This window comes from Ambystoma mexicanum, chromosome 12, assembly GCF_040938575.1.
Source record: "Ambystoma mexicanum isolate Mex_15411 chromosome 12, UKY_AmexF1_1, whole genome shotgun sequence".
Lineage (NCBI taxonomy): Eukaryota > Metazoa > Chordata > Amphibia > Caudata > Ambystomatidae > Ambystoma > Ambystoma mexicanum.
The window spans coordinates 586,030,824-586,047,825 of NC_090936.1; the positions used below are offsets into that span (position 1 = coordinate 586,030,824).

General features: G+C 49.4%; 1 protein-coding gene across 1 annotated transcript in view; it reads left to right on the forward strand.

The window, feature by feature from the left end:
- Positions 1 to 17,002, forward strand: part of GRK2 (G protein-coupled receptor kinase 2) — a 474,914-nt gene that overhangs the window by 351,468 nt on the left and 106,444 nt on the right. The window contains exon 15 of the mRNA XM_069628947.1: positions 10,389 to 10,489. Within this exon, the coding sequence (XP_069485048.1) occupies positions 10,389 to 10,489 (101 nt within the window). The remainder of the gene's footprint in view (positions 1 to 10,388; positions 10,490 to 17,002) is intronic.

The following is a 17,002-nucleotide window of genomic DNA, read 5'->3' on the forward strand; positions in this document are numbered from 1 at the left end:
AGTAGGGACTGGTCGGTCCCACCAGTCTAGGAGTTGAAGCACTGCACAGGGCCTTTGCGGATCAGGCAGTCCAGCAGGGCTTCACCGGGCCAGATGCAGGAAGGGATGCCACAGGATAGATCACATGGGGAAAAGGCTGATTTTTTTTGGTACCTTTTTGTAACTGGTTGGGGCAGCGCTGTCAGTAAAGAGCCAGATGGATTGTGGGCTATATCCCAAAGTAAAACACTAAGACAAGTAAAAGGCTGTTGGGACAGTTTTTCTGAAGTCCACTAAGGGCTTAGTAAAACCATTCCACTGAGACAGTACAAGACTCCACTCTTGGCATAAGGCTGTAGCACCTGGGTTCAGGGTAGCGTTGTTACGCTCACCTGGCTTCCACAGAGGCGTCCATCGGAACTGGACAGCTGCAGTCTCCACCAATGTGACGCTTAGGGCTGAGATGACAGACTGGACTGGCCCACCTAGCTTCGTTTGCTTGGCCCGTAGGAATATTCCTCTGTAAATGGAGAAAGGGAATTAACCACCCGTGGAGTTGAGCGTAAATCTCCCCACCCCCGCTGTTCTCCCCACAGATCACCTTTGATGTCACCTCTTATAGTCTCACCTGATGGTTTGAAAAGATGAGCTCTCCATCCTGCATTGAGCACAGGGGCGCATTGATAACCAGTTGCTTCACTGGCTCAAAGGAAGTGGTGAGTTCCAGAACAATATTGACTCCGAAAAGTATGTAGTTCGTAAGAGTTCACATGTCTGACTTTCACTCTTGTCCGATTCCTTGCAGTTTGCAGCTTGACCCCAGCGAAGAGTTCCTCGTGGTAGCTGACGAAGTTCAGGTAAGGATGTGGCCTTTCCTACACAGTTCAATAAAATAAGGCCAGAATGTAACCTGTGGCTTGTTCCCTTATTCAGGTGTGGAGAGAAAATATGAAGTTTGGGGAATGCCTCCGGCGGTAAAATTAGGTAAGTCTATTGTGGTGAGAAGAGTTCCCCTTGTCTCACCTTTTTGTCCTTTTGTTCCCCTTAGGGGCCGGGGTACGGCGAGGATGCAATGGAGACTGCGCCGACCTGTAAAGAGGAATAGTACCCCTGGCGATAATCGGGTAAGTCTAGGGGGTAGTTACTATTGCCTCTGTTTATTCCCTTGGCTCACCTTTGCTGTTCTTGTGTTCCCCTTAGGTGCCAGAGGGTGGCGGGAACGTGCAGAAGGATGCGCTGGATTGTGAGGATGCTGCGAAGGCCGGTGAGTTCAGCGCGGCGCTGCAGCAGGCGAGGCGGCACGCGTAAAATGCTTCTTTCTTCCAGCTCGAAGGCGCAGTGGATCCGGAATTCAGGTAAGGATCGAAGGTTTTGCTCTTATTCTAACCTCATCTCCTTCTGTTCCTCCCTTTTTCTAGGAGCTGCAGACTCGAGGCGGGCGTGGCAGAAGACTGGATGCAGGCTTGTAGACATGGTGAGCGTTACGCTGCTGTATGCAGAATAACGCGAAGCGTGTGCTGCTCTTCGGAAGTGGTTTAAATAGTCTCCAAAGTAGTCCCAGGTAAGCATTCCTCCCCAGAGCAGCCAGGCTTATCTTAGGAGGGAGAGAGGGCTGTAGAATAAGTACAAATAAATTGTAATGGAAATGGTCAAAAGAAACACTGAAACACTATGTATTGTAAAAAAAAAAAAAAAAATGTTTATTTAAATACAAGTAGGCCCAGATAAATCTTGGGGCAAATGAATTCTATCACAGATCATATAAATACAATTATAAAAACACAACACTATGCTTGAAGGTACACAGACCAGAGCATATGACCTAATTTGGAACACCCAACAGGAGTTCTAGGGAAGTCGAAACCAGTAGTTACTTTTAGATTATTTTCAGTAATACCAGGTTAGGTAGACCCTATCAGTTGTACCGTGACGCTCAGCAAGAAATCATAGTATTATCAACTGGACAGTATACCTTCTGATCTAGTAAAACAGATTCTAGGAACAGTATAAACCTATAACTCTGATTCAGGATAAGTTATTCTAGGGGAGTTGGCCCTTGGGGTGTAATATTCAATTACAGTTGCTTTTCAGTTCACAGACTAAGGGGAGCAATAAGTAACTTTATTTTAGGATAACACAGCTATATTCAAGGTAAGTAAAGCCTATACACTTTTTACCGGAGCTATAAGCAACTTAATGGCAGGTGTAAACCTAACACTCTTTTTGTGTCTGTCTAAAACAGACCAGGGAAAGCAAAACCCAGTGTTACACTTTATGAATGACTGACTCAGTTATTCTAGGTAGGTTAAACCTAATGCAGACTTATTCCGAACAGGCTAACAGCAAGTCAGGGGAAGCAGGACCCAGTTGGGAAACTTGCACACTCATTTTCTGAAAGAAATAGTTAAGTGAAGTCAACAGCATTACTTTTGGCGAAGAGGCACAACCAAATCACAGTTGAGTAAAATAACCTTATAATCTACTTTTCAGAATGGCAGAACATTTCTAAGGTAAGTCATTTTTGTAACTGTTCACTCGCAGAGTTACAGTTACCAACCAACTTCTTTTGCAAGTAAGTAACTTTTAAACATGTATTCTCTTTTCTAGGCAAAAGGCCCAATCATTGGAAGTATTTCCCTTATTCTTGGAGCATGACTGTTCTCAGTGTCAGAAGGGGGGGGACACTAGGGTCTAGTGTCCAACAGGCAGTGTCGGAATAGGTTCTTAAGTAGCAAAAGTCAGAGTTCTGAAGGAAGACTGTTCAAACAGGTGAGTATTTTACTTTAGATTTAGTTGAGGGTCCAGGGGCTTCACAGAAGACACCCTATGAGGATTCCAGCAATGGGCCTGGGCGAACTGGACGAGAGGCCTCCCAATCACAGTAAACACCCCAAAACTACACAGGAATCACAAGAGACTTAAGGTAAGTAAATGGCCAAGCCAGCACAGTACCTCAGCACAGAGGATTTTGCAGCAGGATCTTCTGCCAAAAACACGGTCGGTGGATTCCTTGTTGTGGTGATTGAAAACAGGACCTTAGAAGGGACTTTGCAGCATGGATTGTAAGGCAAGATTGTATGTAGTAACTCTGTGTCACTACACCAGCCTTGTCCTCTTGGCAATAGGTAACCCAGCCTTTGGTATAAGTCTGTACTGCACAAGTTGGTAGAGTGACTGAGCAGCCAGGCCTATCTCAAGAGGGGTCAATGTGAGTTGTAGGGTTGCAACATAGTTTCACAGTGAAAAGCATCCAAATAACACTAATACTCAAGGTTTCTTGATTAAATAAGATTTATTCATTTAACAGTCAGTTTTAAAATAAGCCTTCTTTAGAAGGGAGCAATTGGCAACAATAAAAATACACTTCAACATACGCTCCTTCAGTTCAATACAGTAAGTAGATGCCCTTTTGGGATGGCACACAAGATTGCCTACACCCTGAGGTGACTACAATAGCTAGGACACTGTGGACATTAATATACCACTCTTCACACTGAATTGATAATACTGACGTTATGGCAAAAAGGAAAAGGTTAGGGAAGGAAACAATGGTTAAAACGTTTCTCAAACAGGTAAGCACTTTTGAACCCCCCATGCAATGTATATTCACCCTTCCCAGCTATACAAGTAAGGCATGTATGACTTTTTTGAGGGATAGTTAAAACACAAAGTCAGAGGCTAGTAGAGTCTTCAGGGAGCTAGGACAGCCAACGTCCATTGAGCAAAGTCTTAGGGAGCTGAGACACCACTTGAAGGTAAGTAAAAGTCTTGCACAATGTTATAGAGAATTTGTTGAAAAAGAAATCACTGTTGGCCCACAAGCTGGGAGGCTTGTGATGTGCAAAGCTGCAAGCAACTCTGCAAAAGGCAGCAACTGCAAGTCTCAACTGAGAACAGGCAAGCTACACAAGCAAGAGGCAAGTACCCCTTAGTTCACAAACCTTAGGTCTGAAGAAATGGTTCCAGCTGGCTTCTGTTGAAGTTCCTGCAGATCCTGTTGTCCCGGGCCTCAGTCGTGGGGACAAGAGGGAGGACGTCTGGGGACTCCTGCACTATGATTCGAAGGTCGGCGACAGCAATGGGCAAAGTTCAGATCAGCGGCACTTCGCGGTTTCAGCTTCTCACGAATAGCACCACTGCGGTTCTTGGACACCTGGGCTTTCCTTGCTTCTGGGGTCCAGCACTCTGTTGATGTGGCTCATACTTGGTCAGCCTTGCTTCGAGGGAGTCTGGAGGATCTTCCTGGAGTTCTGGTCTGGCTCAAAAACAATGCACTTGATTCTGGTGTTCCTGTCCCCTGGCACTCTGTTCCCAAAGCAGCAATGGAAGTAGAGCCAGCAGATAGGATTTCCAGTCGAGTTTGTCTTGGGGTCGATTGGTCCCACCAGCCCAAGGGGAGAAGTCATCCTTTGCGGGGCTTCTCTAGTCGAGGTGAATTTGGAGCTACAGCACTGCAGAAGGGCTTGACCGAGCAAACCAACGGTCCAGGAGTTGCAGCAAGCGTCTCTTCCAAGTTCTTCTTCGGATTCCTTTGTCCAGTGGTCGACTCTGCCTTCCTTGCAAAATACCTCTCCTTTTATGCAAGTCTCTCCCATTCATTCGCAGCCTAGCTGTCACTCACACAGCAAGGTGGCTGTCCTGCAAGGACAGCCAGCCTCCAATCATCTTTGGGTGCATTCCTGTAACCAAGGGGATTAAGCACAAGGAGTTTTGGGCACCTCCCTCGCTTCCTGCCCTGCCAGACACGCTGGAGCCAGAGGCGGGCTTCACCAGTGAATCCTGCCAAAGACAAATTGAACAAAGGGACCAAACCTGGTTTGGCGCACAGAGTAAATCTCAAGAAGGACCTTTACAACAGGAAACGGCTAAACAAGAAGACCGGGCCATTTTGACAAATATTTACTGCAGTTGCGAATGCAGCCCGTGGTTAAAAACCCACAATCGTAGGAAAAAGTCAACCACTGCCACCAGTCATTAAATGTAGAAAGCGTAACATAAAAATAATACGAGAGAGCTAGACAAAGGGGATAATAAGTAACCCCTCCAGCATTCTATGTAAGATAGTGTGTGCTGGGTCTACAAAGTGAGAAAAAGTAGGTAAAGTCAATTTCAATTTACTGCTCTTGAAAACAGTAGTTTACCCAAGAGAAGGTATTTAAACCTTTGGGAAATCCAAAGGGCTTCCCTGTGCCACTGCACTGAAGGTGCTGGGTGTCGCAATGTAAGAAGATGATGCCTATGGAGTTTGTCAGACTCCAAAACCAAAAGAAACAGTGTTCAAATTAAAGAAAAATACATGAGAGTGTAGGAAAAAGGTCTCTCTTCCCCAGGATAAAAGGTCCTAAAGTGCAGCAAAAGAGCTGGGGGTCTCTAATGTAGAAGGGAATTGGCACATTACTGAGAATTCTCCCCAACAGGAATCAACGGGGAAGGCTCTAGGCAAGGTTTTCGTCGCGGCTAGACGCAGCTCTGTGAATTTGGCGCCTTTTGAGGTGCACACAAGAAGACAGAGGGCCGGATTCATGGAAGTGTTTTATAATGCCTCATTCCCATAGGAAAATGTTCTGTGAATCAGGCCCAGAATGTCACTGGTCGGATTCTCGTCCTTACAAAGGTCCAGCACTCTGGTGAGGCGACTTTTCGGACTTGAATCGTGTCTCTGAAGTGCCAACAGGATGCCCACAAAGTTTCAGCACAATTCAGAAGACTGTGCACCGCACAATGGCTTGAGGTCCCAGGGTATTGCAGCTCTGTAAGGTTGCAGCACAGCGTGGGATGGCTCAAAATGCAGGTCCTCTTGAGTCTAGTGGGTCTCACCAGGCTCTAGGTCGAAGCCGTCATTTTCAGAGGCCACAGGTCGATTGGAAGGAAGGGACACAGCAGGCTCTGGTTACAATGCAGGCTCTCCGGTCGCTGGAAATCATTTCAGTCGATTTTCCTTCATCATGCTCTCTGGTTTTGGTTCCAGTGGTCGACTACCTCTTCACAGCTTCCAAGTTCAGACTTTTATTCAGGGACCCAGCCAATCAAACAGCCTTGCAACATTCAAACTTAGGGGTGCGGGGGGGGAAAGCAGGAGGGGGGGGACAGCCAGCCTTCCAGTTTGAACTGGAATCTCGCACTCAGACTAGAAGACAAAGGGCTGGAGAGTTTTGGACTACTTCATCACTTCCTGCCTTCAGACACACTGGTGCCTGGGCGGGGTGTCCACAGGACTCCTGTTGAAGATAAAAATCACACAAAGGAATTTCTCACCCTGGATGTCAGGGGAAGGACCAAGAAAGAACAAGGAACATTAAAAAGGCAGAAAAAACAAGACTGCGACTATTTTGGTAAAAATGAGCACCCATGGGTGCCTTTACCGGGGATGTGCAAACTACCTGCGGTAAAGGTGCACCGAATTAATGAAAGGTATCAATGCCACCAGCCATTGAAGGTAAGTTTGTCCTTGTAACATAAATGTTACATTTAAAATGAGGAAGGGGATACTTAGTATCTTCCCAGCACTCCATATAAGGCGGGGGATGCTGGCCTCACTTGATAAAATGTAAAAGGGATCCAAAGATCCTTTCTACCCTTGGGAACTGTCGTTATCACAAGGTTAGCCAGAGAAAGTTAAAAGGGGAGCCCCTAGGGCAACCCAGCAACAACAGGCATTTATTGCCAAAAAGTTGTGAAAGAGGAGAACTTTTAAAAGACATTATGGAAAGTCTTAAAAATTACACCCATAAAACAAGTAAAAGATTCTGAGTGTGAAAAAAGGTTCCCACTCCATTATAAGGACAAATAATCCACCAGTAAAATCGACACAGGTCAGGAAGATGTATCATTACTATGAAAATCTTACCTAACACAGGCTCATTATACCAGAGGTAGAAGGGCCGAACTGGCATTTATAGTTAATATTCCCTTGGATAGCATCTGAAAAGCATCAATATGGGCTTCTATACGTACTTTCACAAAAATGACTGTATAGACATTCAAACTAGCAGATGCCCAAGTGGGATGAGCATTTCTGAATTTATTTTCAGTAATGCTATGTGCACGCAAACCACCACCAAGTACTGTTAAGCCAACATATGCATAGTATGTGAAACTAAACAGATTCACAAGTGCTAGAAAACAAACTTTAATTACCATGTAATAGTCTTTCTAGTCCTTGTATCTGATCAGTCACTTGCACCTGCCCACCTACCCAATGTGGGAGGCACATATGTTCTGAAACTAACGTAGGATACTTTTATTCATTAAACACATTTGTACATGTACAAATCACTACACGTCACAAATACTACACTTCACATAAAACAATCTGACGGCATGGGCACCGAAGGCGCAGTATGGGTACCGGCACACAGATGGGTGACGGGAGCACCTCTGTTGATGCCTCCTTTTTTACTCCTAAAGAGGACAACTGTAATACAATGGAGTTACCACAAGATGGCAGAATATGCATAGCGTCTAACTCTAAAGAGATGTAAGCACCAGAAAGACAGCTACTGGATAAATAACATTTGTCATACAAACAATGGTGTTTTGTCGTATATCATTTTCTTGAGTTACCTGCTTAGTGTGTTTAAGGCCTAATGCATAGTATATTTTAAATCTATGTGGTACTCACTTACTGGACTGTCTCTAAGTGTTATCTGTGCTTCCACATCAGCCCCTGATATGCTCAGCGTACACTACCTTGTGAGAGTTTAGTTTGACTATGTGTGGAAAGCCCTTGCTTACAGTTTCGCCTCTCGAAACCATCTTGCTGGAAAGATTTCTCTTTAGGACACCCAAAACCTTTGCTTTTAATTTTTGAATCTGACCTGAACCTTTTACTGTGTAGTGAAGCCTTCAGCTTCACTACACTGACTTTTGCTCATTTGTCATGGGGACAATTGACCTATCCTTCAGGCTGTCAGTACTGGGGAACATTGTTTCCCCTAGTTTTGTTACTTAGTTGCCAGTTTTGGTAACTTTTTATCATTGTTCAATGCCTTTTACAATGCGGTACACTTTTTGTTTTGCCCTAGACTAACACTCAAGATTGTTGGTTACTTTAGGTAGGCCTAAGGGACAAGCTAGTGGCAGCAGTTAATTTCAGCTTTTTTGTGTGTATTTGGGTTCAGCCTTACCACATTTACCACGTTTGGCTACCTACTGTGGCTAGTGTCCAAACATGGCGGTACCACAAGGTTTGTTTATCCCGGCCATCTTGGTACTAACCCTTCTTCCTGACCTTTGAGGACAGGATAACCTTATATGGACTTCCAGTTCCCAGGAAATCTGAGGCTTTTCATGGGCTACTGCAGGACCATGTGTGTTTGCTGCCAGAAAGTGGATTGGGACGGTCTTGTCCCAATCCACAAACTGGTTTCAGTGTGTGGATTGGGACGGTCTTGTCCCAATCCACAAACTGGTTTCAGTGTGTATGAATGGTATGCAGAGGTCCTGATTGGACCACTTTGAGTGTGTGTGTATGTGAGCCAGATCTTTGATTGGCTAGTGGCAGTTTTCGACTCTTACCTAGCTTTTACGTAAGGAGACGATCCCTGCACCCGTTCCACAGAGTTCTTTTAAGAAACCTGAAGCAGTTGAACAGGATACTTGGCTCCAAGACACATAAAATGACCGTGGGACCGTTGGAAGGTGGTCTGGTGACCACCTTCTGCTGCTCTTCTGGAAGAGCCTCATCTTGGAAGTAATCTCCAGAAGTCATAAGGAGTCTTGACCTTTGGGTTGGTGGGAGAAATCACCCTCTACGTCAGTCCTGCGAAGAGACCTCAAAAGTACCCCTGGATCAACCAGTGGCTGACCAGCTCAGAGTTTGGGCTACCATGCTGCAGACGCCATTTTGTGTCGATGCTCAGAACTTTTGGAATCCACAGCTTATGCTACAGGAGTAGTCACTGCCACATTTCGTTCTTCCAGTAGCCAGGGCGAGACGAAGTACGATCACAACAGTTTTGTCCCCCTGCATTGGTGGCCCTCGTTCAAAACATCTTTCCTGCATCCACTCCTGTGCTGAGGGGCCCTGGATCGAGTTGACCTGCATTCTCCATCCTGAAGACCTTGTACCATCATTTGTCGCTGACCGGAGAACTGTTCGAACCTTCAACCTCTGGGCATCAAGCTGATGGCGGGAAAAGCGACCCTGGGCCCTCTTCTGAAGATCTGCCAAGTCCTAAGAGAATTGAAGTACAGGGGTTGAGTTGTAACAGTACTTACCTGAACCCCATATCTCCCCTTTAAATGTTTGGTAACGTGTAGAAACTTGTATAACAGTTTTGCTTTGCCATTGCTTGCTCTCAAAAGCATTCCACAAGTGGGGTACTTTTTTATTCACTAGAACAACTCCTCTACCCCTTGGAACTCTTCATTGGACCCCATAAGTCCTCCACCAACTTGTTCACGTCTCACAAAAATGTGTGGAAGTTAGTGTTGTATCTCTGCGGACCTGTAGTGCTGCATACTAATACTTGCCTTCCTTTGCAGGTGCTTAAGTATTTTCCATGTGTCATGTATTTAGTCTTGTGTGATATTACATGCTAGTAGTCATGTTTCATAGTGTTCCATGTCCACAAATAAAGAAGTATTTGTAGAACTGTCTGTCCAGGTGTGTTCCTTGACATTTTACTGTGTGTGCTAATTGAGAGTCTCTTACAAGGGTCACCATTCCTGAGACTTGGCCTTGGCCTCTTACCCAGCTACCTTTAACTGGTTTGGCTACAGCTCCCAGAGTTCTGCCTGTAACTAAACTAGTTTGGCCTCCTATACATCTGTGCACCGAGCCAGAGTATAGCAATCCAGTCCCAACACCTCCCACAGGGCTAGCTTTGAAAATTCCTCCTTAGAGTGATACAGTTCAAAGTATTTTTGGCTGTTCCACTCCTAAGAGTTAGCTTTGATTGCTAGACCTCGGCTTCCGTTATGCGAGTCAAAGAAAGCTTGGGAAAGCAATGCCAGTACATGCACGTGCGGATTGGGGGAGTGATATACCACTTGACATCTATGCTGAAAAGTAAGCCTACAATTCAACAATCCCTGAAACTTTTGATTGAGAATTAAATTGATATTGTACACAGTGAGGATTTTTATTTTAACTTTCTTTATCCAATTGAGTGTCGGAAAATAAAAGCTCTACCACATGTGCACTGTTGGTATACTACTGTAAATGTTAGCTACCACATTGTGGTTAATTTCAGCTGTTCCAGGATAATTCCTGGTGGCTGGAAAGGTGTTGTACATTTAAAGTATATTACTATGCTGGAGAATTATTATTCAAGGTCATTCTTTCTTTTGCCTGCTTTAGTGAGAGTGTTTGCGTGCGAATATTAATTTGTGCCCAGCATGATACTATGTGTGTTCAGCTGTAATTCATGGTCTGAGACGTGTTACCCTCTCTCACCCCCAAACAGGCCGTTGAACTCCCAGATGTGTTCTCCCCAGAACTGCGTTCCTTGCTCGAGGGACTCCTCCAGCGAGATGTGAACCGACGTCTGGGGTGTTTAGGAAGAGGGTGAGTTTGTACTTTGCCTCCCATTTCGTTTTCACTCCCTCTACCCCTTACACTGCTTCTTTCAGAGCCCCCTTCTCCTAAACCACTCCTGGAATCTGTTGCCATGACTGTGCTCATTCTGAGACAAGTCCTGTTACCTCTGACATGCTAGTCTTACTGGCAGGCATTTTTGGAACACGTTCTTCTCTTTTACAACCACTTGCTAGCACTTAGAGCTATATCGAAATGTTGTACCTTTGTTAAACTCTTTGCTAATGTTAGGCACTTTGCAAGCTCCATGAAGCTACCATTAGTGTTATGATGCTCTATAAATAAATCACTTTACAGGCAACACCGGGTCTGTCGTGTTCCAGAATCCTCAGCTGCAGTATTGCACCCAGGGGTGCCCATTTTGTCAAAATGGCCCAGTCTTCTTTTTTTTTTGCCATTTCTTGCTTCTGAGGTCTTTCTTGGGTTTTACTCTGCCTGCCAAACCAGGTTTGGTCCCTTTGTTTGTTTTGTCTTTGGCGGGCTTCAGTGCTGAAACCCGCCTCTGGCTCCAGTGTGTCTGGCAGGGCAGGAAGCGAGGAAAGTTCCCGATACTCCCCGTGCTTGGTCTCCTTGGTTACAGGAATGCACCCAAAGGTGATTGGCTGGCTGTCCTTGGAGGACAGCCACCCTGCTGTGAGTGGCAGCTTGGCTGCGAATGAATGGAAGAAACCTGCATAAAAAGAGAGGTCTCTTGGAGGGACGGCAGAGTCGACTACTGGACGAAGGAACCGAAGAAGAAACTGGAAGAGAAGCTTGCTGCACCCTCCTGGACCGTTTGTGTGCCCGGTGAAGCCCTGCTGCAGTGCTGAAGCACCAATTTCTCCAGCATGGGGTCTGGCATGGATTCACATGCTCCTGAATATTCCCCGTCGTCAGGCTGGGAATCCTCGGTAAAGAAAAAAAAACAGTTTGTTTTGTTTCTGAACTGTATTTCTACTAATAACCAATCACTGGTCTCTGGGGTCATACTGCCTTCTACCTAAGCCCCTCCTCTGGCAGCCATCTTCAGATTTTTACCGCACGTTCAAGTGTTGGGAGTCCTTGTGCTATAGCTCTCGAGCTTTTACTGCGTTTTCGCGCTTTTTTAAAGAGATTCTCATTTTTCGGTTAAATCGAGCCTCAAGCTCCACCGTCCTACTTCCGATCAACGGGGACCCGTTTCGGAGTTTTCTATGCCCCTCAAGGGTGAAGTTTTCATCGAGTTACGCTTCTTGGAGGATTCCAGAAGATCCGATGCCGACTTTGGACATAGCCCAGGACAAGGGAAGCTCGACGCCCGGATCCAAGCTGTTCAGGAACTGCCCTGGATGCGGGTTACAGAATGTTTTCAAGGAGGATGAGCATTCGAGATGTCTCTACTGCCTTCATGAGGACAAGACGCACATGGAGAAAGACTGTGCGTTCTGCAAGAACCTATCGGAACGGACCATGAGGGATCGTCGTACCCGCCTCGCCAGCTGGCTGGAGAAGGGCCCAGCAGGTGAGAAGAAAAGGTCAGAGCGGTCTTCTAAAGTCCTGTGAGGGCGCCCCGGTGACGGGGGGCCCAACAGAAGGCTAAGCACCATGAGTCCGCGGGCACCAGGAGCGCCGAACGGTCGGGCTCTTCGGCTGCCAGGCAGGGCGCGCCTTCCCCAGCACCATCAACCACGAGCCAACGCTCTGGTTCGGGGAAGAGGAAATCCGAGAACCCGGGTAAGCTTCTGGAGAGGCCCTGGTCGATCTCGAAGGGAGCCGAGGGGGAGCGAGGCGGTGACCCTCCCCCAAGTTGAAGGCCCAGGACGCACCTAAGGTGGTGAGGGCCCTGATCCAACCGGCGAAGGCCTCTATCGAGGGAGTCGCAGTGGCCCTGGTGAAGCCGGCAGAGACTACGCCAGTGGAGGCGACCTCGGGGCCCAGAGTTTCCCTGCCACCGCAGAGGAAATCCTCTTTCCAGCCCATCAACAAGACCCACGTGAAGACCCCGGTGGAAAAAGAGGGGGGGGGGGCGGACACGGATTCAGCCTCTGAGGAGCTGGTAGAAGCCGTGAAGGGCCTCAACGAGAGGTTCGAGGAGGTACGATCCCACGGGAGAGATCCTGCTGATGTGATCGAAGAAAGCGCCGAGGGCGACGACGAAGGCCGAGTGGAGGAGCAGCCATCCCGGCCTTCGCAGCCATTGCCCGACCCTCAGGACAGGTCGGCGGCCATTTTGTTGGCAATCCAATCCTTATGCACCGAGATAAGGACGAGATTACCACGAACCCCGGCGAAGGATCCAGAACCAGGACCGTCGGAAAGCCCTCCGAACAAGCGGAAGAGAGTCCACCCTGCCCTGCCCTTCGTGCCCACAAGGCCTGTGGAGCCCTCATCCCCCTCGCCGGACCCCTGAGATGACACGGCGACGGATACAGGGACGGAAGACGGTGGTGACGGGACGGACCTTCCATCACCACCCCTTCGGGCTTCTCCTGACGAAATTGGCTCTTTCCACGCCATGATCGCCAGGGCATCCGAGCTTTTCCAGTTCTGCCCGGAGGAACAGAAGAAGGAAGGCTTCCTTACCAGCGGTGGGAGGCCAAGAGAAAGACAGTCCGCGCTGTACTGTTACTCGACGATATCTGGGACGAGGGACTTGCCGTCCTGAAGAACCCTTCCACGACGCCCGCCAAGAGGGACCGGTACGAGAAGTAGTACCGGGTCCCCGATGCCGCCCCCTTGTGCCTCAGGGCCCAGCCTATGCGGGATTCGGTCGTCTCAGCAGCAGCCAAGAAGAAAGCGGCGGGTGCGGCGGCTTCAACCTCCACTTTCTCACCGGACGGCGAGGGAAAGAAATTGGACGCCATGGGGCGACGGGTCATCTCGTCGGCAGCGATGACAATTAAGGTGGCCAACGCCTTAGCGATTGTGGCCCGTTACGACAGGGAGTTTTGGTACAAGATAGCTCCCCTACTGGACTTCCTACCAGACGACAAGAGGGCGGAGGCCCTAGAGATTCTGCAGGAAGGTGAGGTGGCGTCGGACCACGCCATAACGGTGGCAACGGACATTGCCGACACCGGTTTTCGCCAGTTAGCCAACAGTGTTTGCCTTCGATGACGAGGATGGCTCAAGGTGACGGACTTCCATCAGGACGTTCAGACCAGGGTGTTGGACATGCCGTTCGACAGCAACAACCTGTTTGGAAAGGTGGTAGATGAGTCGCTCCAGGCCATCAAGACCGACACTGAGACGGCCCGAGCCCTGGGAGTCCTACAACGACGGCCCTTTCGGAGCACCGGAGGCAGACAAGGGGCCTCCAAGGGATCCAGCGGTGGCTCCTCTACGTACCGCCAGGCGGCCCGCTCCTCGTCGCAGGAGGCCTACAGCGGTTGCGGCAAACAAGGAGGATCTCGCTGTCGTCAATGAGGCCAAGGCGGCAAGGCCACTTCCAAACAAGACTGAACCGGCCATAGTGTCGGGCCCCCACCAAAGCACCCCGGTGGGTGGCCGGCTGACGAAGTTCTTCAGCGTGTGGGAGTCCATCTCCACCGACCGTTGGGTGCTGGATACCCTGGCCCGCGGGCACTCGCTAGAATTCCTGAAGTGTCCCTGCATTCCTCCCTATGGCCAGGAAGGAGAATCCCGTCCCTCAACTGCTGTTGGAGGTAAGGGCGATGCTCAAGAAAGGTGCCATCGAGCTTGTCCCCAAGAGGCTCCGGTGCTCCGGAGTATACTCAAGATACTTCCTCGTCAGAAAGAAGACAGGCGGTTGGCACCCCATCCTGGACCTACGTCGGCTAAACAAGTTCATCAAGGCACAGAAGTTCAGGATGGTCACCCTCCAGCACGTGCTGGGACAGCTGGAGGAGGGCGACCTCCTATCGTCGTCGTCGAATCTGGAGGATGCTTACTTCCACATCCCCATTCTAAAAGGACACCAAAGTTCCTCAGATTTGTAGTCCAGGGACGTCACTACCAATTCAGAGCTCTGCCGTTCGGATTGAAGACGGCACCCAGGGTGTTTACCAAGTGCCTAGCACGAGTGGCGGTGCGGCTGCGCCTGCAGGGGATCCACGTCTACCCCTACCTGAACGACTGGCTCATCCGTGCATGGACAAGAGAACTTGCCGGCGAGCACACAGCGAGGACCGTCCGCCTACTCACGGAGCTGGGATTCGCCATCAACTACCCCAAATCCCACCTGGTTCCATCACAGGTGGCACTGTTTCTGGGAGCGAAGTGCGACACAGTGGAGCAATTGGCGTCTCCGTCGGAGGAGAGGACGAAGGCCATTTTGGGCAAGGTGCAACGCCTGCTAGCCACAGACATGGCCAGGGTGAGGTCCATCAAGTCCCTCCTCGGGATGATGTCCTCATGCATCTACCTAGTGCGCCTTTTCAGACTACGGATGCGTCCACTACAAGAGTTTCTCGACGCCTGCTGGATGCAGGCGGCGGGCAGCTTCGAAGACGGGATCCCGCTCAACGAGGTCTTCCGTCGAGCGATTCAGTGGTGGGGCACCTCACGGCAGGCACAGACTTTCAGACCCTGGCGTATCAGGAGACAGTGACGACCACCGCCTCCCTGGAGGGATGTGGTGCTCACACCGGAGATCTCCACTTAAGAGGCCTTTGGCTCCCGGAGGAGAAGTCACTTCACATCAACATCATGGAGCTCCGGGCCGTGTTCTGGGTGCTCAGATCGTTCCTCCTGTCCCTTAAGGGCAAGGTGGTGAGGATTTTCACCGACAACACCACCACGATGTTCTACATCCGGAAGCAGGGAGGCACCAGATCCCCAGCCCTGTCCAAGGAGGCCTAGGATCTGTGGCACTGGGCCGTCGCCCAGGGGATGTTTCTGGTTCCCTTCCACCTGGCAGGAATAAAAACACCATCTCCGACTCACTCAGCAGGGAGCTACGTTCGTTCCACGAGTAGGAACTACGCCAGGATCTGGTGGATCGGCTCTTCTGACATTGGGGCAAACCCCAGATCGACCTGTTCGCGACAGCGACGGACTCCAAGTGCCAGAGGTTCGCCAGCAGGTTTCCCCAGCCAAGGAGCATGGGCGATGCTTTCTCGTTCCCCTGGGACGGCCTGTTCCTGTATGCGTTCCCTCCGTTGCCGTTGCTGCTCCGTCTCATCAACCAACTCAAGAGGTCCCAGTGCAGGATGATCCTCGTTGCACCGGCGTGGCCGAGACAGATCTGGTTCCCAGACCTTCTGGACTTGTCAACGTCCCCACCAGTCAAGCTGCCGATGGACGCGGATCTTCTCTCCAGAGAAGGAGGCGCCATTCTTCATCACGACCCGGAGTCGCTGAACTTGCAGGCCTGGCTCCTGCAGCACTAGAGTTTGGAGGATACGATATCCCAGCAGACTGCAGAGAGGTTCTTGCAAAGGCCAGGGCGTCCTCAACTCTCAAGTGCTATGGACATAAGTGGAAGAGGTTCTCTGTCTGTCTGTCTGGTGCCGTGCACAGAAGATTAACCCTCTAGGGATTACGGCACCTCAAGTGCTGCCATACCTACTGTCGCTGGCCAAGGCTGGACTAGCTCACGCTTCCATCAAGATACATCTGGCAGCGATCTCCCGATACACCAGAACTACAGGACGGCTATCCTTGTGGTCTCATCGACTGGTGAAGGAATTTATGAAGGGACTGTTCCGATCGTTCCCGCCAGTGAAGGCTCCAGCCCCGGCGTGGGAGCTCAACGTGGTGCTGACCAGGCTCATGGGACCGCCATTCGAACCTTTGCATTCAGCTTCGTTGAAGTTCCTGTCGTCGAAGACCGCGTTCCTTGTGGCCATCACCTCTGCACGACGCGTGGGAGGGATTCAGGCCCTATCCTGCAAGCCTCCATACTTGACTTTTCACGATACGAGGGTGGTCCTGAGGACGCACCCCTCTTTCATGCCCAAGGTGCCGTCGGACTTCCATCTTAACGAGCCCTTGGTGTTGCCAGTTTTCTTTCCGTTGCCTTCGTCGCCGGCCCAGAGGACTTTGCACTCACTGGATGTAGCTAGAGCGCTTAAGTTCTACGTGAAACGAAGAGTTTTCGGAAGACATCACAGCTGTTTGTGAATTTTGGACCTGTGAACCAAATTTATTTATTTATTTAAATTTGTATAGCGCGCAAGCAGCCCAGGGGCATTGAGGCGCTGTTACTTGCATGAGCTTAGTTACAGGCATGGTATCAACAAGAGGCATATTACAGAAAGGAACAAGCACGGTTATCATTGCAGATTATGCGGTTGGTCAATACATCTTAAGCAGAGGGTCCTATGGTTGGTATTCATGCTGCTGCGAGGGACCTTATGAGAAGAGGGTGGTTACCTGTGACTGTTGTTCTCCAGCATGGGTCTGGCATGGATTCACATGCAAACCCTCCCGCCTACCCCTCTGCGGCTCTTCTCTTGGTCCTACTGCCACTTTACGTGCTACCAAATCTGAAGATGGCTGCCAGAGGAGGGGCTTAGGTAGAGGGCAGTCATTGGCTGGAGGCAGTATGACCCAGAGACCTGT